Source organism: Calonectris borealis, chromosome 2, assembly GCF_964195595.1.
Source record: "Calonectris borealis chromosome 2, bCalBor7.hap1.2, whole genome shotgun sequence".
Classification (NCBI taxonomy): domain Eukaryota; kingdom Metazoa; phylum Chordata; class Aves; order Procellariiformes; family Procellariidae; genus Calonectris; species Calonectris borealis.
In genome coordinates, this window is record NC_134313.1 from 168,078,463 (window position 1) to 168,102,896 (window position 24,434).

The 24,434-nt window shown below is 43.5% G+C and overlaps 1 protein-coding gene across 1 annotated transcript in view; it reads right to left on the bottom strand.

The window, feature by feature from the left end:
* Positions 1–24,434, bottom strand: part of OBSCN (obscurin, cytoskeletal calmodulin and titin-interacting RhoGEF) — a 192,442-nt gene that overhangs the window by 66,519 nt on the left and 101,489 nt on the right. The window contains 16 exon segments of the mRNA XM_075140878.1: positions 606–824; positions 1,273–1,371; positions 1,471–1,503; positions 1,934–2,131; positions 2,942–3,060; positions 3,431–3,509; positions 3,871–4,149; positions 4,760–5,186; positions 5,232–6,052; positions 6,915–6,952; positions 7,261–7,268; positions 7,330–7,529; positions 8,994–9,332; positions 11,062–11,334; positions 11,981–12,253; positions 22,912–23,181. Of these exon segments, the coding sequence (XP_074996979.1) occupies positions 606–824; positions 1,273–1,371; positions 1,471–1,503; positions 1,934–2,131; positions 2,942–3,060; positions 3,431–3,509; positions 3,871–4,149; positions 4,760–5,186; positions 5,232–6,052; positions 6,915–6,952; positions 7,261–7,268; positions 7,330–7,529; positions 8,994–9,332; positions 11,062–11,334; positions 11,981–12,253; positions 22,912–23,181 (3,675 nt within the window).

Below are 24,434 nucleotides of genomic sequence, written 5' to 3' on the forward strand. Positions count from 1 at the left end.
TATGATTGCCCCATTTCTCTATACTGCTCAAGCTATGCTCCTGTAGCTCTCGGTACAGTAAAAATGTGGGATGCAAGCAAGGATAATAGAAAAGTGGAGTCCTTCACAGTGCTGCCCCTACTCCCAGCCTATATTTGCTTGTCCCCTGTCTTACTGAAGGAATTGTGCCAGGAGAGGCCCTGGAAAGCTCTGCAAAAGGGGAATCAAAGAACTCTAGCTCTTTTAAGGCAATTCTACAATGCAAAATACCTTAGCAGAGTGAACCACTCGAAATAATCTTTCAAATGGTGACTTTTTCTAGTTACTTTACATTGCCTTCTTTTCTTTTTCCTTTGGGCTTAATTCTATTGTTTCTTAGACTTGTCTTCTGTTTACACAGAAAAGATGCTGCTGTTAATCCAAGCTAGGGTCAGAAATCTAAAATATTATAGAAGTAAAGAGTATAATCATTTGCAAGGCAAGCAAAGTCATGGCTAATCTTGGGAAAATGCATTTTTTTTCAGTTGTGACTTGATTAATTTCCTTATCAGTCATGCGTGTTTTTCTCTTAGGCACTGTATAAAAGGTAACGTAGAGAATGCGTTTGTATTGTAACAAAGATTTACCATCTGCAACTTCCAGGGTGGCGGTGCAGATGGACTGGCCAGCATTGTTGGTAGCAATGCATGTATAAGCTCCACTGTACTTCTTTTTAACATCCAACAGGATTAGACTGTGATGCATATTTGAACTGGCAAGTTTATACCCAGGAGTGTCTGGTTTGATCCACAGGATGTCTTCCCGAGACTCTTCTTTCAGCCAAGTAATAGTTGGTGGTGGATGTCCTAAAGGAAAACCAATGCAATGAGCTTTAATTTTCCTGATGATGTCCCTTCCTTACAATTATGAGCCATGCTGTGAATAAATGTTATTTTGATCTGTTTCCTGATACTTTTCCGACAATAACAAGCATAAAGGAACATAAACCTTTCTACAGCACACTCATAATGACATTAAACCTTTTTGTAAAACCAAAACTGTTAATCAACACACCTTCATAAGACTAATAAGTGTTATTATCCCTGTTTTTACGTACAGGAAAATGGAGATGAAGATGAGTAAGATGCTTTTCTGTAAAGCACATAAAGTCTCTTACAAAGTTGGGAGGAGGGTCCCAGACTTCAGATACAGGAGGTGAGGCTACAATGCCTTGGGTCAGAGAGAGTCTAGAACATGTCATGAAGTTATGCAATTTAAGTGTTATGCAGAGAGGCGAGATATCTACCCACTTACCTTCAACTTTTACAGATAATGTGATACTTGCACCTTTTTTCACCTTTTTATTAGTAAATCTTTCTAGGAACCTTGGTGGTATCAGCTGCTCACGGGAATCTGAAAATGACATTATTGATGAAACTTAGTGACACCTTCTGTTTAGACTACTGAAAAATTCCTAGGGGTTCTGTTGTCTCCTGCTGTGGTTTCTCTCACCTGTTTCTGATGGCTCTTCTTTCTCATCAGGATCTGTAACACAAGGAGAAAAAACAAAATGACAAATACAAATACCTTTCTGTCCATGAGTTGGAGAAAAAACCAAAGTGACTCCATGGGACTACTCCTTGAAGGAGATATTACACAGAAATGTTAGTATGATTTGTAAGAGGCCCTCAGTTTTAATAAAATGAACCATTAAAGTTAATGAGGTTGGGCAAGAATAAAATGTATGTTTATGAGACAACAGTCAGACCCTAGAGAAGTGACATGTCTCATCTTTGGGACAGACAGTAAATTTATAAGATTAAAGCATGTCATCTTTTATCTACAGAATTCCCCATCTCACTTGACTTAGCTTGGTAGGCTTTCTCAAGAAAAATAACTATATAAGATGGAAAGAACCATTTTAAAGAAATAGAGAATAGAGAAAAACAGGTGCCAAAAGTAGTCCAATACCTACCTTTAACTACCAGCCTGGCCGACGAATATGCAGAACCAGCAGAGTTGATGACAAATACTGAGTACTGGCCAGCATCTGCCTTAGTGACATCTCGAACTTCCAGCGAGTGGAATTCCTGTTTATCAGTCTTCAGGATGCGATCCGAGGCCTTTAACGGCTCTCCGTTTTTGAACCAATAGAGACGAGGCTGCGGGTACCCTGCGAGGAGCAGTTACAGACACGGAGAACAGAATGCATTGGCAACATTGATTTGGGAGCATCTGCAAACAGGCAGATCCTTCTGAGCAGGAGCCAAGGAATCCTCAGCTCTGCCCAGGGCTGCTGTTTCAAGGATTTACCCAATTAAGAATGGCTGCAAATTCATGAAATTCTATTTATCTGTTAAAGTTCTTTCCTGTCTCTTCAGTTTCTGGCATTCCCCATATCGGCTGCATGTGCAAATGCCTTCCAGGTTGGAAAGGTAACACTTAGGTCTGATTTGCAACATACACAAAAGAAAAGTTGAAGCCAAAACTGTTCTCATCATTTTTATAGGCAAAAATGGTAGAAAACAGGAGAATCCCTACCTCTCCCTACCACAGACATTCAACACCAGGAGTTTTTGCACTTTTTAGGTTGTAGCAGCAACCCCCTCACAGAGTAAGGCAAGTCCAGGACTGTTTCATTTATTAAAGAGAATAAAGGACACCCTCACTATCTTTTTTATTCCTTATTGTTCCTCCATAACTAATGTGCTCAGAGAATGACGGGACTCAGTTTCCAGAAGCATATGCCTATAATTATGCCTGGAGACATGGACACCGAATGAGACACTTAATCTGTCTGAGTCTGCTGCAAAACTCAATGTTCATCAGTCTGAACACATTCTTCTAGCTGTTTTGTGCAAACGTGGTGCAAGATGCACGGACTGGGGTCACAGCTGCAGAAAAGCACATCAGAAAACCTAGTCCGGCACTTCAACCTGACAACAAACCTGGAACAACCGACAGTGCTGTGGGCTCCCCTCACCTTTCACCTTCAGATGAAATTTAGCCAGTGATGCTCCAGGTGCCACATGAATATCATGAAGCTCATCGAAGATTTGGGGCAATTGCTCCTCCTCAGTGGTAGATTCCTCCTGTTCTCGGCTAAGAAGCAATCAGAATTAGAAAGAAGAAAGTCAGCAAGCCAGAAAAGAGTTAGGAATCAGAATCACCTATTTTAGGTTAATTCAGTCTGCGGGTTTTGTCATCATGACAACAGATTCAGCACCATATGACATTAAAAGTAATGGAGTGATACCGTGAAGAAATATCCAGACTAGCCTGAAGGCAGCCAGAGCAAGTTGGCACATGATGGATGTCCGGCTGTTGCAGTTATTGCATCTCAGCTGGTCTGGCTGTTCCTTCACGACATTAAACTGGCCCTGCTAGATGTAGCAAAACCAGGCTTGACATAAATTTACATACCAATCTTATCAAGTCAAAAGTTAGAAAGAGCTAGAGTTCGATATTTTACCTTGAAATATATTCTTTGGCACTGTAGTAAGAAGAGGTCTCTGTTGCATCTGCTGCTGTCTCATAGTCGGTGCTGGTCACTGTTAAATGGAAAAGTAAGTATTTTCTATAATCTGAGTTTTGAAACTATTTTTCTTACTACAATTATAGTTTCCCTACTAATTTGAGCGACTGGCAAGTTGATTTCACACTGCTGCTGCAGCAGGATCCCACACGTCCCTGGATTATGGCAAACACTTCTGTTTATCAGAAAAGCTTTGCTCTGAGCATTGCCCTGGAGTTGGCAAAACCCAACCGAACCCAAGAAGTTCACAACCGAAACATTTTGTGGGCAATGCATACATTTTTTTAATGTAAATAATGTTTTTCTTGAAAAAAAGTGTAACCACCTCTCAGCAGGACCCTTTCAATTGGTTTCCCTACAGTGATTTTGAGACTTACAGTCCACTCGAAGCTCAGCTTTGGTTGAAGCAACTCCCATGTTGTTTTCAGCGAGGCAACGGTAAACACCCATGTCGGTGGGGACCACAGCTGTGATGATCAGCTGATGGCACCCTTCCTGGTCCTCGTTGATCATGTAATGATCGTTTTCTTCAATAGCTTTCCCATCCTTGAACCAGCGAACCGTGGGGAGCGGTTTGCCGACGACAATGCAGTCAAAGCTGACTGGATATCCATCTTGTACCTCTTGGTTTTGGAGCTCAGTCATGAACATGGGAGCTAAAGTCAGGGTAGTTAGGAGAGAAGAAAGAAAAAACCTGGTTGTGTTAAAAGATGTATTTTAAGAGCACTGCTGCCCAGTGCCTGAAGACTTCTGGTTTCTCGGTTTTTTAATTGCAGAGTGATATCTTTTCTCTATGAAAACAGTCAAGAAGAAACTCCCTGACAAACACTATGAAGATATTCCATAACACCATAAACATTGCAATACCACAGCTGCAAACCATACATTGACTCTGTTCCTCTCCTTGCTGAAATGTCTTGTCTCCACCAGGACTGTTCTGAAAACTGTTTCATTTATTTAAGTATAATAATTGTAGCATTTATGGCCATATTATTGTAGCAGGGGACATTTCTATTGCGAAAAGCAGCTTTGTAGATAAGTCAATACTTTGCAACCCCCTCCTTCATCACTAACCTCCCTCCTCTCCCTCAAAATGAAAAAGAATAAAAAATTCATCAGTTTTTCCAGAAGTGCAAAGTTTCCAGAAAAATATCTGCACCAAATGAAAACCAAAGTGTTTTCAGAAATTATTTGTGAGTGAAAAGATTACATTCTGACCTGCTCCGGCTATCTTTTCCAAAGAATAAACAGGTTTGCTTCACCTACCTGTATCAGAAGTCAGCAAAGGTGGTGGAGGTCTCGCTACTGGTGGTGCAAACTTCCCATGGATGGGTGGTGTTGCTTTCCCAATACGTAATTCAATTTTTTTAGGGCCTTGTTCCAAAATGTCAATCTCCACAGGAATTCCCAGAGCACCAAACATCTCTCTGAATCGAGTGGCGGCAGTTTTTGCCTCAGACAAGATTTCAAACTTGATGTAGATGTACTGGTCATCCTCACGATACGTCTGATGGTCGACCACCTCTATGTCCCCTTCATCTGCACTGACAAAGAGCTCTTCCTCCACATCAGATATCTCTGTTGAGATCTTGGCCCAGAAGAGTCTATGAAGTCTCCTTCCTGCTTTACGGAAAGCATCATCCAGCTCACTGCCAGACGAGCTCTCTGTCTCACTGTCAGTGCTTTGTTTAACCTGCTTCTCCTTACGAAGAACTTGAGGTTCCTGAGTGCCAATAACCACCTTAGCACTCTGTGAAACCTTGCCAAATTTATTGGATGCCTCACAGGTGTATTTACCCGCATCTTTCTTGTCCAGGCCAGTGATAATCAAAGAGCAGGTCCCATCACTGTAATTATCTATGTGATAGTAGCGACCATCTGAAAGCTCTTCCCCATCTTTCAGCCAACGGACTTTCATGTCAGTTTTGCTGTGGGCCACACACTCAAGGTGGAGAGTGCTTCCAGGCTCACCAGAGAAATCTTTGAAGGTCTCGGTAAACACTGGGCACTCTTGTTGCTTGATCTCTTTCCTGACTTTGTAGCCTTTGAAAGCAGCCTGGATCTTCACAGCGGCCTTGTTCATGGAAGGATCATCTAAATCTGGTATTTCTGCTTCAGCTGGCTTAGCAGCTGGGGTAGCCACAACAGTCTCCACACTGGATTTCTCCCACTGTTTCCATAATTTGCCTGTGGAGATGGACTGAACCTTGCTAGTAACACTGACACTTGTCTTCCCAGCTTTCTTGAGGTAGTTCACCAGTGATGGAGTCCCAGCTCTAGACTCATCATCTGAGCTTGTGAAAGAGAAATCTGCTTCTCCTGTCCTAGCCAGCTCATCACACGTGGAGTACTCCTCTGAGTAATAGTGAGACATCTCCGCTTCCTCCTTCCTTAACTTCTGAAGCTTGTCATCCTCTTCAGGCACCTCGCTGATGGAATCCAAGGTGGGCTCCCGACTCATTCGGCGTTTCTTGGCCAGGGCTTCCCACAGGAGGTGAAGGTCTCCCTCCTGAGCAGCCTCAGGGGGCAAGCTGGGCTGGACATGGCCATCCACCAGCTCTTCTGGTTGGCTTGCACGGGGTGCTTCCCTGGCAATCTCTTTTAGCATTGTCACTGTGGGAACTGTGGAGAATTAAATTGATAAGATGTTAAAAGTCTGTGAGTAAGCTCTGAGAAAGCAGGTGGAAACGTTATTCTAAAGCCTGGGCAGAAGAGCATCAGTGGCATTTAACTAAGCGTTCTGTTGAGAACAAAATGTGAAATTAATATGACTGGACGTGGTCCTGGGCAACTTGTTCTAGATGACCCTGCTTTGAGCAGGGGGTGGACTACACTATCTCCAGAAGTCCTTTCCGAACTCAACTATCCTGTGATTCTATGCATGTGCATAAAACACAGCCAAACAACATTTATTTTTTTTATTCCTCTCACATTTGAACCCAATAAATGAATTTCTGCTCTTTTTGAATGTTGCAGTCAATGAATATCTGGTTAAGACTGTCAGTGGAGCCTGGAAAGCTATTCCAGGCTCATCCTATTTTACAGCTAGGCAGGGCTTCACTGACTGGCTTGAATAGATCTCCACTGGTTGTAGTGGGAGCTGAGACTCCCACCTCACATGGAGATATCTGCCTGCAGATACTTCGATTTAAATTGTCTAAGTCTGAAGGTTGTGACTCACCCTCTGAGACACACTGACTTGCCTCTGCATAGTGCCCAGTGTCATTTGAGATGCTCCAGGTTGTCTGGGACACCCACATGTGGCTCTCAGATACAATGCAGGACCTATGAGTGCTCTGGGTCCCTCTGGAGAAGGAGATGGAGGCCAGGGGTGGTATCCTGAAGTGCCTCAATGGCCCTAGATGCCTGTATGTGGGCCACCGAATCCCACCATAGGGCCACAATTCAGCTTCCTAAGCACTATGACCCAAAGCCATTTGGGATGTCTAGGACAGGGGGCTTGGCAGATACCATGCAGAACATACAAAAGAGCCCTCACTTTCTGAAGTGCCAGCTGAAGGCTGGGCAGAATACCCTAAAGCATCTCAAAAGGCACCAGAAACCCACGTAGAGACAACTATATCACACCTTAAATATCTGACTCAAGAAAATCTCATCTGAGCAGCTCAAAGCTGCTAGGGATTCAGAAACATGCTGGGCAATACCGAACAGGAAGATAACAATTTTTTTTTGGATTGTTATCACAGCTTGTAAAAGAAAATGAATTCCAGTCCAAGCTGTGGGGATGCCCCTGGACGTCCATAAACAGAACTGACTTAACATCACAGGATTGCACTCTCTGTACCTTCAAGACACAAGCTGGCAACAGATTTGACTTCTGGAGAAACCATGCAGGTGTATGTGTCCTGATCTTCAGGTTTAAATGCATGAATAATGAGTATCTGCTTTTTTCCATCAGAGAGGATCTCGTATCTCCCTCCAGCTTGTATTTGTTCTTTTCCTTTGAACCATGTCACTCCCTCTTCAGTTTCACTTGACAATTTGCACTCCAAGCGAGCCGCCTCCCCTTCCGAGACTGATCCTCCCACCAAAGGATGGGTGACTGTAACTGGAGGCTCTGTAATTACAAAAAAGTAAATTAACACAAAGAACGTATCATAATCTGCCTTTAAGGCCAGAGATCACTCTATAAAATATCCAGGCATCCCATCATTTACATTCAATCATTTACATTTACAATCATTTACAGATTCTTTAGCTGTTGTAGACAACAAAGGGGAAAAAAAAAAAAAAAAAGACTGGCAGCATCCAAAGTTTGCACTTCCAAAGATAATAACGAAATAACTTTACAAGCTCTTCCAGCTGTTAAACCAGCTCCATTTAAATATATACATGCAAAAGTGGTTGCATTTTTCACATTCCTGTGTTTATTTGCTGGTCTTCATTTACCCATCACCAGTATTCAAGCAGCCCTATAGATTCTAAAAGATCTTAAAGTTTAGAAGTGAAGCAGTTCTGAAGTGAGACAAGAAAGAAACAATAAAAAGAATAAAAAAGAAAAGGTATTATTAAAAGCAGCATTCATCCCAGTCTTGAAAGTAAAAACAAAAAAAAAAATTTAGCTTAGGAAGAGTAAAAATTCTCAAAAAGCATAAAGAATTTAAAAACCAAAAATCTCTGTATCTTCTTTACTTTGGAAGGAGGCCTGCCAATGGCATGCTGTTTATACGACGCATTAAATGCGGAGATGTTGACTGGGATGTAAAGCACACAGCTGAGTTCCCAAAAGCAGCACGCTCCTGAGCGTGACCTGCCCCTCTGCACACTTCACGGGGGTGAGAGGACCGCTGCCCAAAATGCCTTGGGTTTGTTGTAGACAAAGTCAGCGTATGCAGAGTTACCAGGGTCCAGCATTGGCAGTTCTTATGTTGCAAAAACATCATTGCGTGTCTGAGCTTTAAGTAAAAGAGGATTTTTTATCATCATTCTCACTTTGAGGAATTTGTTGGGCACTCGGCTATCACAGAAAGAAAAAGAAAAGAAAGGTTGAGGGAGTGGCTATCCATCCCACTGCAGCTTCCAAAGTTTCACCAAGAGACAGCAAAGGAACTGTGTCCTCCAGCATTTCTTTGTGGGGGTTATTGAAAAAAGATACACAAATAATATAAGAAAAGAGAAAGATGGGTGAAGAAGACAGCACTGCCCACCCACTGCATTGGTACCAGGGTCTTGGTTACCCCAAACGCATTCCAACATGCCCCTTTTGACTCATTCCATCCTAAGTCCACCAGAAAAGAAACTCATGGTGACTGGACAACACATGGATGCAGTGCAGGCTGCAAGACAGCTTGATGCAGTTTGGAGAAAATAAGTGTTGAGTACTAACAACGCGGCAGGTTTTGTTTGCGGCAGCCCAGAACAATTTTTCCAAGCTCCTTCTCCTCTATTATGTTGGCAGCAAAGCACTGAAAGACGTTGCAGAGTGAACTCTTCCAGTAGATGCCTGGAACAGGTGAAGCAGGCATGCCATGCGAAACACAAGGTCTACAGCAGCTTGCAGTCCTCCATGGGGGCATCTCTCCGTGCTCACCTAGCCGCACCATCTGAGGGAAGTGCACCGGCTCGCTGGCCCCAACTTTGTTTATAGCTGAGACGCGGAATCTGTAGGATTCACCTGGGGTGAGATCGTCCACCACAAACTCCGTGTTTGGAATAATGCCCTTGCTGCATGACTGCCAGCCAATACCTGGGATTTTCCTCTCCACATTGTAGCCTAGGATGTCACAACCGCCGTCGCTCAACGGCTTGTACCAAGACAGAGTTACAGAGTGGCTGTTCTTACTTAAAACTTCTGGTTCTTCAGGTGGATCGGGGCGGGCTGAAGGCACAACAGAGGTCCCGTGATGTACGACATGAGCAATAATGCTTTACACTAAAACAACCAAGAGCCTTCTAGAAGCAACGAGAAGGAAGCGCAACAGATTCAGTATTTGTCTTATTGTAGAGTTGAGCGGGTACATGCCCATGACCAGGAGACATCCCTGTGCGCCACTGAGTTTTTCTTTGTCTGCCCTGATCTAATGACAAACATTCATTTTTCAACTGTCATCTCACACACTTAATGTCAGATATTGTTGTGATTTTTTCCTGCTGCTTTGTCCCACCCAGCTCAAAATAAAGATAACCCTATGCTGTCCATATTATCAAGGAACTTAGCTGAAAAATTCAAGTACTTTTGGGCCTTGATCATATTTCTTTCAGGTCTGACCTTAATGGAAATCAAGTTCTTGTTGGACTACAGAGTAACTCTAGTAATTTAATAGCAAGTCACTCAATTTCTGTGTAATCGCTATATATGTCACAGCATCAGGCAATAACAAATAAGTACATAATGGGAATGGTCTGGTGTCCTACCAGATTGGATACTGATGATCATACTCGATACATTGGAAAATGGTCCTTACTTAATTTACACTTTGGCTTAGAAGACAGAAATAATTCTTTTAGTCTTCAAGTTTAAGGCATTTACTAAGTAAATGACTTGCCACGATGTACCAATCCAACAAATTAAAGGCAATAAGGTCAACAGCCGGTTCTTTAATTCTGGACACCACAAACATAACATAAAAACTTCTTGTCTCTATTTTCAGCCAGATTTCATACAGAAAACTTGTCAAGAGGAGGAGTTCATGAGGACAGTATTTTTCAGTTCCTAAAACGTAGGTGCCCAAAATAAGATAACGCTGTTTTAAATCCATCAACAACCAATTTTTTTGTGGAAATGACTGGAATATATCAGAGATCTCTCAAGTCTCAGAAATCATTAGGCAATCAGACTACCTGTAATAATTTAAAGAATGGATGGTCAATCAATGGCTCTTGAACATCTCAACTACAGTGTGCAGCTAAAACACACTGCAATTATCTCATAACCATCACTGGGGTTGTGCTGGCGTGACCCTTGCTGGGTGACCCACCTATCCCACTGTGGGAAGAAGCCAGACTTTGGGTGCTGGAATGGACGCTGATGAAGCATTGGTCTAACCTGTCCCACGAGGGAATTAGGGAACTATCATCTTTTCCACGTGAAGTCCTTCAAAAGCTCTCTGAAGGGCAAGGTGTGCCTTTCCTCGAACTCACCCACATGAAGATTTTAATATGCAACTCATTAATCTGGAAAGCTGGTTGCCCTGCACTTGAGTAGATTAGCAGATTTCAAAGGGTTCTCTGCTGCCCTGGATAATTTTTCTGTGTGCACTCTAGTTCAGCTCCCTCCCTTGTCCACGTTTGCTGAGGGTGATATTGAACTGTGAGTAAATTGATTTCCGTTAGACTTTATGTTACATTTTACAAAAGACTGCAGCTAAAGAAAGCTGGTGAACATCTCTACCATCGCTAGCCTGATATAATTTTCTTCTGATGAGGTGGACTATTTCTGGTCAAAGAACAAGTTGCCCAGTAGTATCTTCTCAGACTAAGAACGCTAGCTTAGGACATGCAAGGCAAGGAGGAAAGAATCAGTGCAAAGAATAGAAAATTCAATGTTGTAGCTCAATTCCAAAGTCTGAGATTTCAAGTGCCACTGGGCTAGAACAACAGACACTTACCTATCACAGATAACTTGGCTGATGCAATTGCTTCCCTGGAAGCAAAGGTCACCTCTCCAGAATGATGTGGCTGGGCTTTTTTCAGAAGAAGTTTGTATTTGTTTCCATCTGCTTGTACCTCCCAGTCCTCATCCGACTGGATCTCTACGTCATTACTATACCAGGCAACTTCAGTGATTGGCACAGCTTCACTTAGAACACAGCTAAACATAGCTTTCTCCCCCGGAGAGACTTCCACATCTGTGGGAGGCTGCAAGATCTGTAGGCGCCATCCTGTAGATAAAAATAGGTAATCAAGCCCTCAGTTACAGAAACAAATACAAGCAAGAGATGATGTGACTATTTATGCTGAAGCTCCAGACAGTCAGGCCTTGGAGACCAAGGAGATCATTAAAAGGGAGGTTATGTATATCTCTAGAACAGAAGGTATCACTGGGGACTGAAACTTTCAGGAGCAAAAACCAACCCAGCAATGTCTGTCTTTCCCACAATGGAGATACCATGCTGTGACTGAGGATGGCTGTTCTTGTACTCTGAAAGGGGTTCTGGTCCCCACAGGGGTCTCCAGTAATAGCATAAAATACAAGGATGCAGAGATAATATTGTTGCTGATATAATTCTCATCTCTAAAGCCCTATAAACACAACCCAACTCATCAGAATAATGACAACCGTAGGACAGTCATTTGCTGCTAACTCATTGCCAACTGATGCTGCTTATACCTGTGTCATGGCATACGGAACAAGAAAAAAAAAGGAAATTGTAAAACATCATCCAGTTATTGTGTGGGAAGAAGACTTAGGTGAGAAACAAGCAACAAATGCAACTTTTCCTCTCTGCTTCTCATCCTATTTTCCTGGTTCATTTGCCCTTTCCAACCAGAAATTTAAGACTCCCCATGCACGAGTGCTTTGGTTACCTTTCACTGTCAGGAAAGCTGAGGTCACTGCGTCGCTGCACATAAAAGTCACCCTGCAGCTGTCCTGGGGAGTTAGGTTCTTCAGCAGCAGAAGATGCCTGCGTCCATTTTCAAAGTAAACCATCTCAGTGTTTTCTGTAGTTTTGGCAGGTTCATCGTCAATCAGCCAGTTGTAATTGTAGCACTCGGGCTTGGAAAGATAACATTCAAACAGGGCTTCCCCTCCTTCCACGGCTTCCACATTCTCCAAGCCTTGGACAATGCTGTTCTTGGCTAGCAAAGAAGGACAACGAGCAGTATTAATTGTTTGGCCATGCATATCTGAATATTAACAACCCTCGGAGCACTGGATGATTCCCACTGCTGGAAAGCTGGTGGAAAGGATGTGAATGTGATGAACTGTGCTTGTAGGTTTAGCTGTTGATTTCAATCACGCTCTAACACAATACTATATTTAAAAACATTGTAAGTAGTAAGATAGTTTAAAAATAATGATAAACCTCTAGGACCATCTAGACTTCCTCCAGAAACCTGACTTCTGTTTTTACAAATAAAGAAAAAAATGTTGGTGTTCCGATGAATCAGGCCAACAGTCGATAGGAAGGGATAGCTCAGGAAGATAAAGTATAATCAAATCCCTTCTGTCCCACAGCAGGAAGCATTTCCCACAGATCTCCCAGGCAATGCAATTATCATCATAACCGGGGAGATGCGAATCCACTGACAGCTCATGATAAAGTCTTACTCCCTTTCATGCAAAGCAAATATGAGAGAATATTATAGCTGGCAAAGCAATAGTGACTGTCATCTGAGTTAACAAGTCTGCCTCTAGGAAACACACAAAAAGTTAAAATCTGCATTAACGGTATTTTGAATAGAAAATTTCTGAATTATTACAAAAGCGCTGTGATAATGTATAAGGTTTATTTTTCTCGTGCATTATGGTGAATTGTGCAGTCAGACACATGCACATATCTACACACTCCATTTGCCCTCAGAGTCGTGCATCCGTTGGCATTTGTACATAAACAGCCTGATGCAAAATTAAGTGTGGGCTGGTGCATGTGAATATAATTCGTGTTAGACCAGCTACACGGACAAATTACATGCACAACAGTGGGAACACACGGTTGAGTAAATAAGTTTACACAAATATCATACAATGGTCAGCATGATATATAATATAAACCATCGCCCTGAGACATTTCTGTTTAGATGTCTATAACCATTATCTGGAACTGTTCTAAGCACAAAAAAAAAAAAAAAAAAAAAAGCTGAACAATCTATTTAACAGCAAAAAAAAAAAGCATGAGTTACTAAAAAAATCTGTAGTTTATAATATTCATACTTATGAAGAACAATATGGGGTTTGTAAATCCTTGGAGAATGTATAATTTTGTTAGAAGAAATCCTGTTTATTTGTGCACTTTTGGAGCGCTGATTTCCCTAACTACGAAAAGTAGCCAATTGCAAATCCCACCTCCTCTGGGATGCTTTTAGATTATGTTCATTAACATCTTTTTAAATCCTTAAAATGGAAAGTGCTTATCAATGTAGAAAATATTATAATGAGTAACACCCTGCTCCTCTCTACTCACAGCTCTTGTTAAGCAAGAAGGCATAATTACCTAACAAAACACAAATACTCAGAAACCAGATCAGAACTATTGCTCTTGCTGATCCTACTAATTCACCTGGTGACCAAAACCAATAATTCCATTCACAGCAGAAAAAAAATAAGAAACATCAATATAAAATCCTAAACTTATTGTTAATATTTTTATTTACTCTTTCTCAGGGCCTTCACAAATGCTGATGCCAAGTGAGAAGGTAATTCCCGAGTGATCAGTATTTGAAATAAGTAAAATACGAAGCTACCTTAGCTTAGCTGAAAATAAAATGAAATTCCACACTATCCATTAGCTACTGGTTTTGAGGTACACTGTGTGTAAAAAGCACTCTGTAACCGCAAAAAGTCCTCTTATTATTCCTTTGGACCAACATTACATCTGTGATTTTACAATAATTCAGCAGGACACATCCCATTGCACCGATGTTCCAGTTCATTGTAGAAGAGGTATGAGGTGTAAGTGGTGTAATAAGTGAGCGTTAATTAGAACTAAGCTCCAGTGAAACGCTGCAGTTTCATATTCAATTCCCATTAACTCCCAACTACTTTTATCATCGTTATCAGAACTGGAGTGAACATCAAAGAGCGGGTATCTGATGTGTCACTTATTGTGAGGTGCTGCCATGATTTTTCCACCTCTTTTATTTGGAACCCATGATAGTCTTCCTCTTTGGCTGGAAGACCTCACCTTGAACATCAAGTGCAGCCATCACTTTAGTGCCTTCAGCTTCACAAGAATAGATGCCAGTGTCTTCTGGTACCGTAGGTTTAATTTTTAGCATGCTTACATTCCAGTCCTGATCGATAATCACTCGCTGCCCATCTGCATGTATTTCCTGATCATTTTTCTTCCATATGGCGTGTACTGGCCTAGAATATTGGCATATGAACTCTGCTGTGCCATCTTCATCAACAGTTATATCCTGCATGGGACTGACCACTTCAATGGTTGGATCTGTTAACCAACACGTCAGGAAGGACATGCATTAGTGCATCCTCACGGAAATGGCAACTTAGAGATTTTTGACAAGCACAGAGCCTGTGGGGAGCAAGCAGAGTGGCAGTGCAAGCAGGCAGCTGGCTGGGCACGCTGGGGATTAGCAGTTTAGTCTGTGCTTGTGTCAGCATCAAGCAGGATTGAAGCACAACTGGTACATTAGAATATAACTATCACACTGGAAAATGGGCCACCAGCAACTAGGGCTTCTGCTTTAACAGTCCTGAATATGAACGTCTCTGCAGAACATCTGCTGGGGTTCCCTCCAGGCTTAGTTTTTCTCCCAGCATTGCTGAAATCCTCCAGACTAGGAAGCACTGGGCGCGAAACACTTCTGCTTTCCAGAACGTGGCAGGAGCGCAAGTGTGAGACAGAGGACTGCAACGGATGGGCTGCTGTGGGTGGTTCCCTGGAACTCTCAACCTCACATAGCAATAGGAAAACGCCACAAACTCTACTGGAGGCTCCTTGTATGAGCAAACTGCGGCCACTCGTTGGAAAGAAATGTAATACTCAAATGCAAATACTCAGTCCCATCCTGTGGTGGTGACGGCTATGTGGCAGGAGTCATTGGCAGCACGAGGAGCAAAGATCCAGGACAACTGTAACAAAAAAGGGCACTTCACGGGAGACAGGTACTACTGTTTTGATTAACCATGTGTTCCTCTGCAACAGAGACATAGTTTGGGGAAAAAACATATGATTTCCTTTACAGTAGCTGATCTAGAGATGCACCATGAACCATTGCAATCTCAGACTGAGAGCCCATAAAATGAGGAGAGAAGCTGGATATGCAGCTCTTCTGAAGAAGGTGAGATCCACGAGGCTGCTTTTAAGCATCCAATCTTTCTTTCAAAATACTAGTTCTGCTTCTTGGGAGGCACCTGTAGGGCACAGTAGATATATCTAACCTCAAAATATTGTGAGCTTCCAAAGCAGCCAAGGAGTCCCTCCTGAGATGCCGAATTGGACCACCCGCATACAACTGCAACATATATGCTAAAAAGAAAAATCTCAATGAAGCCTGAAAACGGAAGTCTCACTGCCACATCCTTCTCAGCAGAACTATATCAACTTCCCCAAAAAATCGATAGGGCTACAATGGGACATAAAAAGATGACAGTCAGAGAAAGCTGATATATGTCCTTATCTTTCAAATAGTTGTTCTGATCACAAGCCAGCTAGAATAAACTACACTGGTCCTCTGTCTGGAATGCTCCTCTTGAAACTGGTGCATCAGGTTGAGGATTTGGGATGCTACTAGCAGACCTTGGGAAGCAAAGATAGTTTTGCAAATGTCTTTTGGAAACTTGTTGCAAGGCTTGATCCCATTCTCTAAGGTTCCCTGTACCACTCCGTGTGTCTGCATGTGTGTTTATGGAGAGGAGGCATCATGCAGATGTTTTGGTTACACCAGGACTGAAGAAGCAAGAAGGTATCTGTGCAGCTGGGGAGTACAATACCGTCTCCTTTCATAAGATGCAGACATGTGCTCCTCTCTGCAAATGTCACCTGTGGTCTTGGAGAAAGAAGGTGTCCTGGTTCCATATCCCATTACTCTTTGTCACTGCTAGGCTGAGACCTTGGTGGCCCTATTCAGCCATGCAGAATGGCAGAAAGCTCCTTGGGACCTAGGAGCCAACGCGTACACTGGGGCCTGTAATTCTCACCCTGCCCAAAGGGGTCAGAAGAAGGCAGCAGCTCCTTCAACCTTTTCCATTTCCCCCCCACCCATATGTGAAGATGCCATCATGCTGGGCCACCGAATGAATGCGGTTGTAGGGCAATGATATTGTGAAGGCCCAACAAGAAAGGCTGTCATGAGATCTCACTTATTACAGAATATATCCAGTTACAAGCATACCTTACACCAGGAGAATGGGGCACATGGAACAGAAAGACAACTTGTTCCTTGATGAAGAACAAGCCATGGATAGCTAGATAGACTGAAACACACCTAGTTCAAAGACAGATCTATTTTTTAATTTCTGAGCAAAATAAAGTGCACGAAATCGGCTGTTAATACAAGCACAGTTAGAATTTTACTAGTGTTTTGCTTTCTTATTAAATCAAGTGTTATTGAGCACAGTGTAACTGGGGTGTTTTTTAAATACCCTTCTCATCCTAATCCAATTATAGTCATATACTACTGTGATTCAGGTTCACATTAACGAAATCTTGCCTTAAAAGATGCACAAAATATCCACATACATATATGTACTAGCATGAGCTAGATAATCTCCAGTGGTCCGTTCCAACATTAATGATGCTGTGATTCTGTGAAATGAAAACTTCTCAGGAGCCCTTTATTTGACTGAGTAGAATACTTAATGATGCATTTCTTTTTAATTTGTGTTTTGGGCCCACTGGAGTTCTTTGCCTAGAGGGCTCAGAACCGGGTTCTGACTGAAAATGTGAAACTCAAAATTGATACAAATGGACCTGGGATTTGTAGGTTTGCACACCATGTTGTTGCTGCATAATTCTGATATTAGGAGGAAGTGATCTGGCATTTTATCTTTGCAGAGAGTTAAATTTTCTGAATGTACAAGGGACACATTATACAGAGAAGGAGACATCAACCACTGACTACAATTCCATATTGTGGATGATTCCTGTTATGGTAGACAGTTACAGCATCGGGGTAGATTTTAATAAAGAACTCTTAACTCTTTATATCTCCATATACACAAATCCCTTTTCCAAGCAACAAATAAGTGTTACTTTTCTCTGAAAAATAACAGCTTTTCCCAATGGCTATAAAAGGACTGGATGTGAAGGAGCTTGCTTTATCAAGTCCGGAGCTCACTGTTATTTGCGGCTCGTGGCTACCCTTACCAAATAAGAAAAATATTTATTCAACAGACCAGAAAGCTTTGCTAGTGCAGTGATGACCATTACTATTCTGGCAGTCCACAAATGAGGTTCATTTTGTCACTTTGTTACTGCAACGTCATATAGCCTTTGGTTTCCAGGAAGAGTTCTGGAACCAACAATAAAACAGACCAAAGTCTCGTCTTGGGAACGTACTGAGCTCAGCACCAGTAACTTAGCTATGGAGCAGCACAGTGGCAATTTTATGAATTTCCAGCTACATAATATACCGTGGTATGACAAAAACAGTTGAAGGGGAGATAAAAAAATCAGGTGCTACCACAGGGGTTTATGTTCAGCTCTACTTAGATGTCAGGTGAAAGCAGCAGCCCTGACCCTGCAACCCTTCCTCACCTGAACCACTGAAAAAATCGATGTGGTTGTACGTCTAAGACTTCTGGCGTAAGTATGGGTGACTTGCAGAAGTGGAGGGTTGCAGGACACAGAAGAACTGTGAAGAAATTTAGTAAGGGTAGCCTGGAAGGCAGAAGCACTAGCGCACTGAGCAAGTCCAGAGGTGGCCATGTGTTTCTTTCTAACAACGAAATACCTTTGACTAATAATTTAGCTGAAGATATAAGGGACCCAGCTCTGAAGGTGACAGTGCCCGAGTCATGGCACGCCACGTCATTTAGGGTTAAAGTGTGGATCATCCCATCCTGCTCAGAGATTTCAGTCACAAAGTTGTTGTGAAGGGGAGATCCATCGAGCCACCACTGCACGTTCTTCACGCCCGGGTGCGAGAGCTCGCAGGTGAACGTGGCTGACTCACCCACAAAGACGTCTGTGTTCTTTAAACCAGAAACTATGACTGCTGCTTCTTCTGTATAACAGAGCAAGAGAAGGTGCCAAAGGAAAAGAAAAGCATAAACATATACATGTCGCTTCCTGCAGAACTAGCCCAAGCAACAGTGCAAGTTGTCCAGGAGAGTTAAACTTGTAATGCTGTTCCAGGGAAAAAAAGAGCTAAAATTTTCTTTAAGGGATTTAGAAACCACCTTCCATCCTTCACCCGCTTGCAAGCGCAGTGTGTGTGTCTGCAAACACTCTTTCCTTGGGAGGAAACTCTACTCCATGGCCAGGTCATGACTGGCTCTCCTCTGTGTTGCGACCATCTGCACTGACATCGTATGAGGAGGAGAGGTAGCTTAAGTTTTAAATGTTTAATTACAGTGCTTTAAAAGAGTAATAAGAATATCAACAATGATAGAAGTAATAACAAGAATTTCAGTATTTTTTACAGCCACTGGTCCAAGCAAATAGTTTTTCAGCAGTACCACCATCTGCGATGGTACACAGGACGGTCAGTACTTTGAATTACCTTAACTTATAAACATTGGTCCAACCTCAGCCTGGATGTAAGTGTTCATATCTTCATTGCAATCAGGAAATAAATTAATGGGCTTTCAACTATTTGCATCTGAGACAAGTTTGGCCAGTTACTGTCAAAGATTTTGGAATAAGAAATCCAGGCAGCAAAATCAGAGCGTTTCCTCCACGTTTCACCTTACCTTGCACATACACAGAACCTGTGGTGATCTCGTATCCAGTGCTACAGGTATAATCCCCACAGTCGTCAGGCTCTACACCATGGATGATCAGCTCAGCAATGCTGCCTTTCAGCTTCATCTCGTACTTGTCGCTGGGCTGAATGACCACCCCTCCTTTTCTCCACTCAACGGGGGCGTCCGGCTTGGAGATCTCACAGTGCAAGACAGCTGTTCCCCCTTCTTCAGACTCTACGTTTTTCAGCTCCGTGTTAAACAGCACGGGTAGTACTGCGGTGGAGAAGCAACTGCATCAGTGACAGTGCTCAGAGGTGAGAAACTTGCTTGCAACTTCTCCAGCTTGGCGGTTCCCATCTTTCTGAACCACAACGTGGTGCTGGCAAGGCCAAGCCCAGAGCAAGGCTTTGAGTTGTGCCATAGCCAGACACTGGTGGGGATCAGCCGCTGGTACTGCGAGGGTGTCCACTGGTGCTCCATAAAGGATCGCCATAGGTCACAGGACCTCTAAGGGGCTTCACGTGGGCATACCCACGATTTTCAGCGTAAGCAGTTAGAGGCATAACAGTACCAATGACAGCATTTGGACATTTAATTGCTGAAACCACACACACTGAGCAGGAGCTGGTTATGGGGGCTAAACACAGGATCTAAAAGCATGATCTTGTTACTTTAAAATTAATAAAATTATAAAATCAGTATATAAAATTATAAAATGAATAAAACTATAAAATCCAAAAACGTAGCCACAAAGAAAAAAAGCCACAAATCTTGGGCTGCTCATGCTCCATTTAAAATGGGCCTGTTCTAGGTATGGTGAAACACTCCAGTCTCTCATTGTCAGGCAGCAGACAAGTTTTCTAAATGCTCTTGTACATACCCTCCATTAGCAGCAGCTGCGGTTTTGCTCCCAGTTCTCACAGAGAGATCAAAATTGCAACTGCAGAAATAGCATTGGGTTTAAAAGGCACTAGATTACTCTTTGAAGGACAGATCACGGCTCAAACCCTTTCCTGCAGTTGTACTTCGCATATACAGACTGTTAATGATAATTCAGTGACAAAACTGCCTTATCACCCCGATGGAGGACAGCCACAGCCACAAATTCTCTGCCTTCAAGCAAAGCTTCTCCTACCTTTGACTTGGAGCGATGCAGTGGTCTGCTGGTCCCCCGAGTCGCACGTATAATCGCCAGCATCCTGAGCCTCAGCATCATAGATGAAGAGCTCAACACGTGTCCCCTCTTGCCGGATCTCATACTTGTCACTTGGCTGCAGCACCGTATCTCCTTTCCTCCACTCCACGGGTGCATTGGGTTTCGTCAGCTCGCAGTGCAGCATGGCTGTGCGCCCTTCCTCCACCTCCTCATTTTTCAGCCAGTGTTTGAAAAGCACGGGCAGGGCTTGAAAGGGGGGGTGGTGCGAAGTGAAAAAACGGGCAAAACAAAAACAGTAAATGGAAGAATGTTCTATTTTTAAGGCACTGGTAATGCCATTCATGAAGTTCATGCACAAGTCTGGCTGCATTTACCTAAGAAGAGCTGCCAGTGGCAGGGGTGCCTAGGTCTAAGCCAGTCAGAGGAGGAAGAGGAGGAGGGAGAGGAGTTAACCAGAAGGAAAAATTTCAGTTCTACAGGAGCTGCATTTCTCTCCCCATATCATAGAATAGGTTGGGTTGGAAGGGACCTTTAAAGGTCATCTAGTCCAATCCCCCTGCCATGAGCAGGGACATCTTCACTAGATCAGGTTGCTCAGAGCCCCGTCCAACCTGACCTTGAATGTTCCCAGGGATGGGGCATCTACCACCTCTCTGGGCAACCTGTGCCAGGGTTTCACCACCCTCATTGTAAAAAATTTCTTCCTTAGATCTAATCTGAATCTGCCTTCTTTTAGTTTAAAACCATTCCCCCTTGTCCTGTCACAACAGGCCCTGCTGAAAAGTTTGTCCCCATCTTTCTTATAAGCCCCCTTAAGTACTGAAAGGCCGCAATAAGGTCTCCCTGGAGCCTTCTCTTCTCCAGGCTGAACAATCCCAACACTCTCAGCCTTTCTTCATAGCAGAGGTGTTCCATCCCCCTGATCATCTTCGTGGCCTCCTCTGGACCCGCCCCAACAGGTCCATGTCTTTCTTGTGCTGAGGACCCCTGAGCTGGACGCAGCACTGCAGGGGGGGTCTCACCAGAGCAGAGCAGAGGGGCAGAATCCCCTCCCTCGCCCTGCTGGCCACGCTGCTTTTGATGTAGCCCAGATTATGGTTGGCCTTCTCGGGCTGCGAGCACATATTGCCAGCTCATGTCCAGCTTTTCATCCACCAGCACCCCCAAGTCCTTCTCGGCAGGGCTGCTCTCCGTCCCTTCATCCCCCAGCCTGTGCTGATACCGGGGGTTGCCCCGGCACAGGTGCAGGACCTTGCACTTGGCCTTGTTGAACCTCATGAGGTTCACATGGACCCACTCTTGAGCTTGTCCAGGTCCTTCTGGATGGTATCCCATCCCTCAGGCTATTCTAGACTTCTTTTCACAAAGAATTCCCAACTAACTTCAATAATAATTTCTGAAGCCCATATGGTTTTTTATCCCCAAAATAAAACCACTGAACAGGATAAAAGCACTCAAAGAATACACACCTGCAGACCTGAGGCTTCAGATCATGCAGCCAGGGACCAATTACAGAATAATTAAGGCTGAAGGGACCTCTGAAGGTCCTCCATGGATGGAGATTCCTCCGCCACTCTGGGTCCCAGTTCCAGTGTCTGACCATCCCTTCGTTGTGAAAGGTTGGGTTTTCTTCCTAATGTGACCTTCTTTTGCTGCTTGCACTTGTTGCCTCTCATCTGTTTACTGAGCACCCCAAGGAAAGTCTGTCTCTCTCTTTTCTGTAGACTCCCATTTGGTAGCTGCAGACGGCAAAGAGGTTCCCCCCCGCCAACCTTCTCTTCCCCAGGTTGAACAAACCCAACTACTCCTGCCTCTCCTTATACTTCATGTGCTCCAGCCCCCTGACAAACTTGGCCTCTGCTGCACTTGCTCCACTACCTCAATGTCTGTCTTGTACTGGCGAGCTCCAAAAAGAGACATGTACACCTCTCACCGCTGCTGAGCAAAGAGGAAATCATACCTTTAACCTCTAGTCTGGCAGTGGTCTTCCCATCAGCTGTGTGGCAGCTATACTCCCCTGCGTCCGCGTGGTTCAAATCGTGGATGACCAGCGTGTGCACATTCCCTTCCTGCTTGATGCTGCACTTCTGGTTGGAGCGGATCACGGATGCGCCTTTCTTCCATTCCACTGGGACATCGGGCTTGGACACCTCACAGGACAAGTGAGCCGTGCCACCCTCCTGCAGCTCCAAGCTGCGGAGAGCCTTTACAAAGGTGACCGGAGCAACTGTGGGGAAGAAGGTACCAACATTGCTGCAACTGCCTAATCCAGCATTGCCCCCAGATCAGAACTGGGTGCCTCTAGTTACATTGTGAACCAGATCAAAGAGGAACAAACAAGATAAGGTATTGATGTGGCCTATCTTTCAAAATCATTCTATAGAACTTAAGGTTTTTCAGAGTTTTTGGATGTTTTTTTTGGAGTAAATATGATCTAAAAACATCATAAGTAGGAGATTAATTCAAAGCATATTCTTGACATTCTTCAGCATTGATTCTGACATATCCTAGCTGCTTGTTTCAGGATAAGTTGGATGGTCTTCCAAGGATGTCTGCTTCACTTCATGGACTATAAAAAAAGGACTGAAATGACTAGCTCAGATGTACATGTCTACCTCCTAAATGCCTAAATTAGGTTAACCAATTTTCCCAAGGTTAACCAAGATTTCCAGAGACCCCTCTTCCCAAATAAACCTCTCCAGAAGATAAAGCAATATTGACAGTGCTTACCAGGACCTTCTAAATCCCTCTTCCTAGGAGGTTGCTCACCTTGGACCGTTAGCTGTGCTGCTGAGGTATGCTGCCCGACTTTGAAACTGATGGGCCCACAGTCTTCTAGTGTCACCTTCCTCAGGATCAAAGTGTGACGCGTCCCTTGGACTTTGATCTCATTCATTTCATTGGATTGCAGGGGAACATCCCCCAGGAACCACTGGGCATCCTGACTTGTCTCCCGGGATAGCCTGCATTCAAACACTGCGTCTTCTCCTTCATACGAAGTGACGTCCTTCAGCATCTCCACTATGGTTGCTGCTGATTCTTTATGGAAAGGTCAACAGAGTTTGATATCTACTTTCAAGTGATGCTTCCTGGGTTAAACATTTCGTTATAGTCTTTCTTGACACTACTATATTATTTGAAAGAACGACCACAAAACACTAAGCACTAAATGCACGGAAATGTAGTTACACGGGCATGTAGTGACATGTTACATTCTTACAGATGCATAATGTATGTATGTATGCATATATATTATGCACATATATATGGTTGTCTATAAAGTATGCATGTTATACTGTATTGTGCATATAATAAATATATAATATATATTTATAATGCAATCTATGTATTGTGAAAACCTTGTCAACAGATTTTAGTGGGTGACATTAACATTAAACCACAGAATCATTGACTAAAGACCCATTTCTGATTCCCTAGATACAATTGACCCAGTTCTTATCCCTCTGAAATCACACTCATCTCCGAGATCCCCATGATGCAGTTTGGGCACAGGACAATGTCTAGCTGTCAAATTACTTAATCATGTTCCCCTGCCACGGTACCACGCTCTGTTCAGCTCTTCCCCACGCAAAGCCCCACCTTTCACGAGCACAGCTGCAGTGGTTTGCTGGTCCCCCGTGTCGCACGTGTATTCCCCAGCATCAGCTTCACTCAGGTTGTGAATCATCAGCTCAGCCACGGACCCAGCTTGGCGCATCTTGTATTTGTCACTTGGTCGCAGCACTGTCCCGGCCTTCTTCCACTGCACAGCGGCATTTGATTTTGAGATTTCACAGCTCAAAGTGATGGTGCCGCCTTCTTCGGCTTGCTGGTTCTGGAGTGGTTTTGTGAAGATTACTGGCAAAGCTAAACAGAGATAAATCAGAGGAAAAAAATTTATATTCCATTGCTGACTGTGTCACTAAGTCTTGTGTTTAGTGAAATTGTGGTGCCATTTCAAATTTGGTTCAAACTCAATTCCAAAATTACTTTAAAACCCAAACAAGGAATGACAGAAAGTGCTGGATTTCCAGGAGCACGAAGGACTCCACACTCCCCAAGAGTCCCTGGGCACTGCACACGCTGAGCACCTCTGGGAACATGTTCCTTTACACAGGAGCGGTCAGGATATGGACTCTTGAGCATCTCAGTGCATGTATCTCCAAATGGGTACCAAAGCCACAACTCAAAAGCCTATGCCTGATATCTAAGTCCCTGAGTATTTGGGAGGGTGCATGGAGAAACACCATTATATAATGCCCCTCCTGTGAAAACTGGACCCAGAAGAGAGA